The sequence below is a fragment of the Hibiscus syriacus genome, unplaced genomic scaffold (assembly GCF_006381635.1).
Source record: "Hibiscus syriacus cultivar Baekdansim isolate YM2019G1 unplaced genomic scaffold, ASM638163v2 tig00002847_pilon, whole genome shotgun sequence".
Taxonomy (NCBI): Eukaryota; Viridiplantae; Streptophyta; class Magnoliopsida; order Malvales; family Malvaceae; genus Hibiscus; species Hibiscus syriacus.
The window spans coordinates 63,788-72,527 of record NW_024061949.1 but is presented as its reverse complement, the minus strand read 5'-3'; the positions used below and the strand labels follow the sequence as shown (position 1 = coordinate 72,527).

General features: G+C 35.1%; 1 protein-coding gene and 2 non-coding genes across 3 annotated transcripts; 2 read left to right on the top strand and 1 right to left on the bottom strand.

Moving 5' to 3' along the window:
- The first annotated feature begins 4,267 nt into the window (after window positions 1-4,267).
- On the top strand, window positions 4,268-4,352 carry LOC120160535. Its single transcript, XR_005519439.1, has one exon. It is a non-coding gene; the product is annotated as a small nucleolar RNA snoR14 (small nucleolar RNA).
- A 79-nt stretch (window positions 4,353-4,431) lies between these two features.
- On the top strand, window positions 4,432-4,526 carry LOC120160564. The gene has a single exon (XR_005519443.1). It is a non-coding gene; the product is annotated as a small nucleolar RNA Z101 (small nucleolar RNA).
- A 487-nt stretch (window positions 4,527-5,013) lies between these two features.
- On the bottom strand, window positions 5,014-6,508 carry LOC120160043 (S-norcoclaurine synthase 1-like). The gene is made up of 4 exons (XM_039170510.1): window positions 6,150-6,508; window positions 5,830-6,077; window positions 5,434-5,758; window positions 5,014-5,366 (listed from the first exon to the last, which is right to left on the bottom strand). Exons 1-4 carry the CDS (start codon window positions 6,393-6,395, stop codon window positions 5,127-5,129), a joined length of 1,059 nt encoding a protein of 352 aa, XP_039026441.1. The 5' UTR covers window positions 6,396-6,508; the 3' UTR covers window positions 5,014-5,126.
- Window positions 6,509-8,740: the final 2,232 nt, after the last annotated feature.

The window sequence follows — 8,740 nt, the reverse complement described above, 5'->3', positions numbered from 1 at the left end:
CATCCTCATCCTCCTTCTCCTCATCGTCATCATCACTTTCAACAACATTTTCTCGATAAGGGTTGAATGCTGATATATGATCACTATAGAATAAGAACCCTAGAGGTGTATGGCTGACGATCCCACTACTAGTTGAAAACTACGAAAATTATGAAAATCAGACATCGATGTCTGTGACGCATACTACGATTGAGGTGTTTGTGGTGGATGACCACCCGCATCATAATTCATGTAGGAACTAAAAACTGGTTCCGTAAGCGTAATTAAAAAATATCCGCCAATAGATTTCATAAAACCATACTGGCTCTGTACGTAACCAAACAGTGATGTCATCTGAACCGACAAATATGACATCTGGACTTGCGGATGTGGCATCTGAACCGATTGTGGTGGCGTCTCAAATGATAGTGTCCCCATGTGAATTGAAGGGTTAGGGATATAAACCGACATCGCTAGTTGCTGGTGTGATGGTTCTGGTGGCATAGGTGAGGAATACCCAAAAGCACATGCTCTTCGTCTAGTAGTGGGAGGACGATGATGTTGTGACGTCAGACGTTTTTGTCAGCGATGATGAATTGCCACCCCTCATGCTTCCTCTGAAAGTAAGAAATAATAGCTTCCTGTTTGTATTGAGCCATTCAATATAGCCATCTAAAACCATCAAACTAGTTTATGTTATATATTGTCAATGGGGCAAGCGTTGATATCGGTTCTCCCACATTGCCAACCAGTCTCTATGCTTCATCAACCAATTTACCTCTTTCTTGCCCCGTATATCGATGTTATGCATATTTTCGAGGTTCATTGGTGCTTATAGAATAAATTGTGTAAACCCAAACTGACGAAGCACACGATCAGTCAGATGTCACTCAATAATAACATAACAAATAAAGGGAACAACCACTACCCATACATCCAATATCTCACTAAGGTTAGGTGGGATGCAAACCTTCAATGCATCGTCCAAATATAGCAACCATTTGAACTAAAACAAAAATATAGATTTCTTATCAAAATTAAAATGATATTCAAATTATATAAATACAATAAATAAAAAATTAAAAAGCTTACCTCTACACTAGCTTTATGGTCAATGAGTAATCTAATATCTTGTAATTCTTGTGGGATATCATGATGATTTTTCCTATTACTTGACCACCTATTTAATATATATATATATATATATGTCATTATGTAATAATCAAAAACATTATTTAAAAATAAATTTATTATTGATACATTAAAAGTGACGAAATGACATATGGCTCATTCATGATCGACACAAAAAAGGCATGTTGTACCATGCCCACGATTGGAGAAGCATGAGACAACTGCCAATAACAGTCTTCTTATAATTTGTAGCCCGACATATTTCTATAAACAAAAATGGCAACATTGCATACCCCCAACTCAATGTGTCGGATACTTCAAAATCGATCATGTGCCTCAATTACATACAATGAACATGGTTCTGAGATTTTTCAGGCATTAATATACCTCTAATGAGTTGTATTATAAATGTTTTTTCCTCATCCTCCAAACAATTTTCGTGCAACTCTTTAAATTCACTTTTCAGCCACCCTAATGTTATTCGTCCACCATTGAAACTGAGTGAGTAACTTCCAAGATACTCCCTGCATAAACCCCCAATCATCATCTGTCACACCAAAAATATAAGTTCCATCGATCGGGAGCCCCAATTGCATTGAAACATCCTCTAACGTAATAGTACACTCCCCACGTGGTAGATGGAATGCGTGTGTCTCTGGCCTCCATCTCTCAATTAGTGCAGAAATTAGGGCGGGTTCAAGTTTACAACCTCCTTCAATTTTTTCTAAGTAATCGAATCCAGCCATAGACAAATATGGCCAGATACACCTTGGTGTTTTCACCTTCTTATTGCGAATAAAAACTTCTAATATACGATCAGTTTCCTAACAAATAAATTCTAACCATTAAAATTTGAACTACTATTTCAAATTATTTAAATAAATTCAAATAAATAAATTCTAATAAATTAAATAATATATAATTGATTTCATAATATTTATAAATTTAAAAAGAATATAGTTTCATATTCTTATCGTATCTGCAAAATGACTCAAAATATGATCAGCATCCAATCGCAACAATGCGCCTTCCATTTTTAATTGTAATTAATAAATATTAACTAAATAAGTTTACACTTAATTAATCAAATAAAAAAAATAAATACTAAAATAAAATAATTAATTACTTAAATAATAAAAATTTTAATGAATAAAAAAATAAATTATAAAAACAATTATACCTTACCAGATTGAAAATTGATAGGAATGAGAGATATTTAGGTGTGATTTATGTGATTTAAAAAAAGAATATATCTGGTTAGGGAAATAGGTGAGAGAATTTGACGGGTAGGTGGAAGAATTTGGCGGGGAATCGGGGCGGGAGGGGGAAGGCGATCCCCAAATGATGGGCCTTCTAAGGTTGTTAGAAAACCCTGGTAAGACGCACCCCTAGGGATGCACCTTCCAGGGGTATCGTCGGTTTTATCGGGTGTCAGCAATTTTCGGTTAAGGCGTTTCCTACAAATCGCGCCTTACTCCTAAAGCACGTTTTACTAAACGCACCTCCTTCTCTCAGGTGTTAGATCAAGAAATAGTTAGGAAAGTGTATTTGATAGGTAATATGTTTTTAATATGGTGATTTTTGGTCAAATTACCTCAGTAACAAGATTTTCTTTTCTCTCGTTTTCCTCAAAGTTTGTAAAAAAAAAAGACTATTTGATCACTATAATTAGCAGCTCTCTACCTAAATCAAAATAAATGAATCATCATTGATGTTCACAATTGTCACCTCTCTTATTTTACATCAATAATTTAATATTGTGAATGTAAACCTACTTCCTCAACTAAATGAATCAATATCAAATGAGTTGGTTCAAGTGGTAAACAACTTGATATTGCTTAAGTAAGGCCCCAGATTCGAGTCACTGTGTATGCAGAAAATTCTCACTGAAAGACTCACCGACCAAAGTCAAGTGTGCAACCCGGATTGGTCTAGATTAATCAAGACAAAACTTTAAAATTGAAGGGCAACCAAAAACAAAATAAAAGAATCAGCAAAAAAAAACATATTCAAGTTCAACAAGATCCCCTTCAATTACACTAGAAAACCTAAAACCTCCCACAATTGAACCAAGATAACAACCTTACGGATAACATGTGTTCGCCACATTACTCCCAACTATTCTGAATCCTCCACTATGTAGCCAACATGATGTACACAACCAAGGATTTGCCTACATTTTATTCGTAGAAAAGATCATTATCAAAATAATATTTTTTCAATACTAATATTTTTTTTGTTTAAAATAGTGAGAATGTCATTATCTCTAAATTCTTAGGTATTAGACAATTCCCACCACTTTGGACAATAGTACCCCTAGACTAATAAATTCTTTTTATAACGATCCTTCTCAATTCTTACTTTTTCTATTTTACATAAAATTATAAATATGATAATAATATATAAAGAGTTTAATTTAATAAAATATTAATAAATTTGAGTATTTTCAAGAGTAGTTAAAAGCATCACAAATTGTTTAGTAACAACAAAAACTATTTGAGCGATAATGAAAACAAGATCTTTCTTTTGAATTCTGAACATATAATAAATTACTCTCGATCTCTCTTTTGGATAATATCACGGGATCTTCTTAAAATATTGACTTGTTTTGAGGAGACATACCTTTAAACATCTTTACACCACCTAAACTAAATTAAACCATTTTACTAACGTGCTACGCAATCAAAATAATACCATTCAACCTCTCAATAATCCAAATTTAACTAAACAATAATATAAGTGACCAAAACTTAATTTCTTTGTATTTTGTATTTATAAGTATATAAATATAAAAGATAAATGACACATTCCAGTAATTTACCCACGTGAGATTCGCTACTTCGCCGCACATTGACAAGTGGCTACTAGGGTTTCACCTTGCATTATAAACACCCTTTTAGCTGAACAGCTTCATCCACTCCTGGGCTTCGGCAAATAGCCGGCTCTCGAAAATTAGACTTTTTCCCCCACATTGAAATGTATTTTTGATGAACATTATTGTATACCAGAGGAGTCTCCGGTGACGGTCACACAATCCCTCTAAGAAGTTCTGAGCTTATACCCCTCTCTTTTTTTTAAAAAAAAAAAATCCTTTGATTTTGTTAAAATGATTTTTTTATCCTTTTTTCCCTTCTAAGTAAGGGGGAAAGAATTAAAAACGATGTGATGATAGAAATTCAATGCTCTGTCAATCGACTGATCTTATTTGATGTTACATTGAAGTTCCGACAGGTTCTGATCGTTTTTAATGACTTCCTCATTCTGTATGTTTTAGATAATCATTTTAGGGTTTGAACTTTTTTTTTCCTACTGAAATTATGTCCTGGGCGTGCGATGAATCTCTTTTTGTAATGGGTAATTTGCGTCTGAATTAGTATTTCATGATGCTAAAACACCTTGGAAAACTGATGCCCACTCTTTCAGTGCTTTTGGAAAAATTATGATCTTGTGCTTAGTTCTTTGGATTCCTTTGTCACTGAAGTTATGATGGTTATATGCATAATCTGGTTTTGATTGCATTCTCAAAGTAATATTTTACATTTTGTATGCGAACTCATTCAAAGTTTTTCTTTTTAATTATGTTTAAATTCAACTATTTTTTGGGTCATGTCTATGCTTTTACCTATATTTAAACTCGCACTTTATTTTTAGTTTTTTACCATTGCTTGTCCCCTCCTTAAGAGTGATTCATTTCTACCATTCACAAAGCTATATGGAAGACTTTATGCTATATTTATATGTTCCGGATGTTAATTATTGCCTGAGATCACTTTTCATGTAAATTTAAGAATTGCACAGCCCATAATATATGCCATTTTCCCAATGCTTCACTGTTTAATGACTAAAGCACCTGCCATAATTTTAAGAATTGCACGATTTATTTGAGAATAATAAACTATAAAATTTGCTTGGACCAATCCTGTTTGTGGCATTTCGAAACTGGAAAAGACGTAACAAAAGTTGCGTTAAGTACTTAACTTGGGCAAATAGTTGATAAACATGACTAGGATTCTGAATTATAGCATCATTTTCTTTATCATATGTTTCCCATCAAGTTTGCTGGCCATCTTCAATCTCAGGAACTCCTCTAGTGGTAGAGTCCTATACAGGGCCTTGTTAGTTTTAACAAGATCAGGCAAAGGACCAATCTGGGTACCCATTTTCGGATTATGAAATGCTGCAATCGACAACCGCCCGTTTGCTGGATTAACCATAGCTCTATGTTCTATGCTTTTATACTCTCCATTGCTCATAATCTGCATTTGTAATACAATCATTCAAGTCCAACTCTATCTATGTATAGCTTGAAATTTTTGTTATTACCTCAAGCATGTCTCCAATGTTGACGATGAATGCGCCAGGCTTTGGTTTAATAGGCACCCATTTCTCGTTTCTCTTGATCTGTAATCCTTCAACTTCATTCACTTGAATCAAGAGTGTTAAGCCTGTAGCATCAGAGTGTGGTGCTAGACCAAAAACCTTGCTTGCCTCTGCACAGGGTGGATAATAGTTCATTCGTACTCCTTGTATCCCGTCCTCAAAAAAGCTCGCAAGCAACTCGTGATTGATCCCCAGGTTTTTGGCAAACAGCTTCATGAGATGTATTATAACCTTATGTAACTCCATTGAGTACTTATCAAAAGTTGCTCTGAACAGAACAAGTTGATCAGACAATTCATGGTATACCCAATCATAGTCATGAAGTTGAAGGATCATCACCTGAATGAAGGGGGATTGGTTGGCGTGAATCTCATATTTCTTAAGGGCACAGGCAGGCCAAAGAGGAAGAGCATATCTCCCCAATCAAGCTTCTGGTCTTGTGATACAACAAAGGCTTGACCGTAGCCTTCAATGTGATTGGGTATCTGTGCAGAAGCCATCTTCTCCTCCAAAGGCAAGTTGAAGAACTCTTGTGCGTCAATCTTCATTTTCTCAATCACTTCATCTTCTACCCCATGGTTGATTAACTGTTTCACCCATCAAATAAAAATGAACTAATATGTCCGTTTAGGTAAAAGAATTGTGTTTAGATTAGGTACCTGGAAGAAACCCCAGTGTTTGCAAGCCAAATGAAGTTTTTCTTGTTCATCAGCATTATCATATAGTTTGCTCATGTCAATTACTGGAATCTGCAGGGATTCATCAAAAGAAACTACATCGAATTCGATCTCTGATCTGATGTATCTGTATGGAACGTTCTTGAGGTTCTTGGATGCAAGAGCTTGGACATTCTCAACAGGTAAAGAACCAAACTGATTAAACGTGCTATGCACCTTTGTTTCCATCGCTGTAAATTTTGATCTGATCTGCTACAACAGTCTCAAGTTCTGATCTGAGGAAATTTTGGTTTATATTTTATATGCTAAACAGTAACTAACATTTTCAGTTGTCACACTATGCTTTACTTATAGTGTCCCGTGATTGTGGTTTATCATTTCTAATTTCTAAAATACAAACACCACCTAATACTTTGTCTTTTCATATGAATTATTGAAAGAGAAAATAATCTCAGTGACAAAAAATGCCTTATAATATACGATTTTAACCAACTTTTTTTGGATTTGCCAAAATGACCAACTAAATCGCAATGCGATCGATAATTCGCAACGTGATTTCCGGTATCGCAAATCAATTTCCAGATTCGCAACGCGATTCTGACTATCGCATTGCGATTTCCTAAATTCGCGTTACGATTTTCCTAATTCGCAACGCGAATACGTAAATCGCAACGCGATTACGTAAATCGCAACGCGATTACATAAATCGCAATGTGAATACGTAAATCGCAATGTGAATTAGGAAAATCGCAATGCGAATACGTAAATCGCAATGCGAATATGACTATCGCAATGCGATTTACATAGCGCCATTCGTATTAACGTGTATTTTTTTTCAAATTCCAAACACGAATATATTAATATATCGGAAACTGAACCTTTCACAGTATATCCCGTAATCGCAACTCATAACCTAAAACCTAAAATCACAACTCAGACCCATCTCCATCTCTCACTCTCTACGGCGAAATCCGTCCCCATCTCCGGCGAAATCCCTCACAACCATTCACGGTTAGAAATCCCTCACAATCATTCAGAAATGGAAAATCAACCTCCGAGGGTTAGTTTTTTTTAATTATTTTTATTTTGAAAATTTTGCATTATTTTAGGTTTTTCATATTGAAATTGATGATAAGTTTACTGGTAATTTCAATAATAGATTAACCATTTCACTTAGATTTCTTATTAAATTCATTCGATTGCTGCCAATACTGCTAAACTGTTTAGTCTTTAACCCTGTGAAGTTAGTATTTGTCTTTGTTTTGTCTTTTGGTTGAAGTAATGCAATCCATTAAAGTTTCAATTTGCAGAAGAAGAATAGTTTCTAAACTTAAAATCGCAACATGAAAATGAAAATCGCAACACGAAAATGACTATCGCAACGAGAGAAATGAAAATCACAACGAGAGAATCACAACGCGAAATTAAAATCGCAACGCGAAACCAAAATCGCATTGAGATTTTCATTTCGCGTTGCGATTCTCTCGTTGCGATAGTCATTTCCGCGTTGCGATAGTCATTCTCTCGTTGCACCAAAAGACAAAACAGTGTTGCAAATTTTAGTTTCAATAATAAACTTCTACTCTTTATGTTTATTGTTTTTGGTATATCTAATTTGGTATGTTTATTGTTTTTGTAGAAATTTTTTTCGGCTTCATTGACATTAAGGAATAAAGTTAGCCTAGCCACTACAATTGCTTCGAAGCTTTCACCTGCACAAAGAAAATTGTTTGAGGAAACCTGCTTCGGGCAATGGCTGAGAGTACAACATCCGGGTGGAGATGCTAATTTGACCCATTTGTGGCTTCAGGCCATGACTAGCGATCTACCCGACAATATACAACGTGGTGAGGAAGAGATATGGTTTCATTTTCCACCGGCGTATACTTGTTTTGGGCGGAAGGAGTTCTGCTTAATCACTGGTCTACGATTCGGATACGATGATGTAGGCCGGTACACTCGTCATATCACTCGCCCATCATGGTTATCCCAGGTTTTTCCTGATGAATCAATAGAGAAGCCGAACTTACACGTCGAAGACCTGAAGAAATTGTTTAATAAGAAAGATGGTTTTACTCAGATGAATGACATCGATGTTGTCTGAGTATGCCTTCTAGTACTTTTGTATGCCGGCTTTTTAGGCAGAGAGGCCAGACAACCTATTCCTCAGGAGCTAATATTATTGGTAGAGGACCTAAATGCATGGAATCTGTTTCCGTGGGGTTCATATATATGGAAAGCTACCTGGACTAAGTTGTCGTCTGCCTTTGATGACCGCAAAAGTTTGCGTGGCGATGGGTCGAAATACACTTTGTCAGGCTTTGTTTGGGCCTTTAAGGTAAGAATTTCTATATAATGTTTTCAAAATTATAATTAATTATTTAACAATTACTAATGTTTGTTATTATATTGTTTGTAGATTTGGATATTCGAGGCTTTCCCCAGCATGCAGACATATGTATTAAAAACTTCAAATGATATTCCTAGGGCTATTTCCTGGAAGAGGAAACGTCTGTTGGATTGGGAAGACTTAATACCATATGCGACAATAAATAATATAAGTTAACACAAAT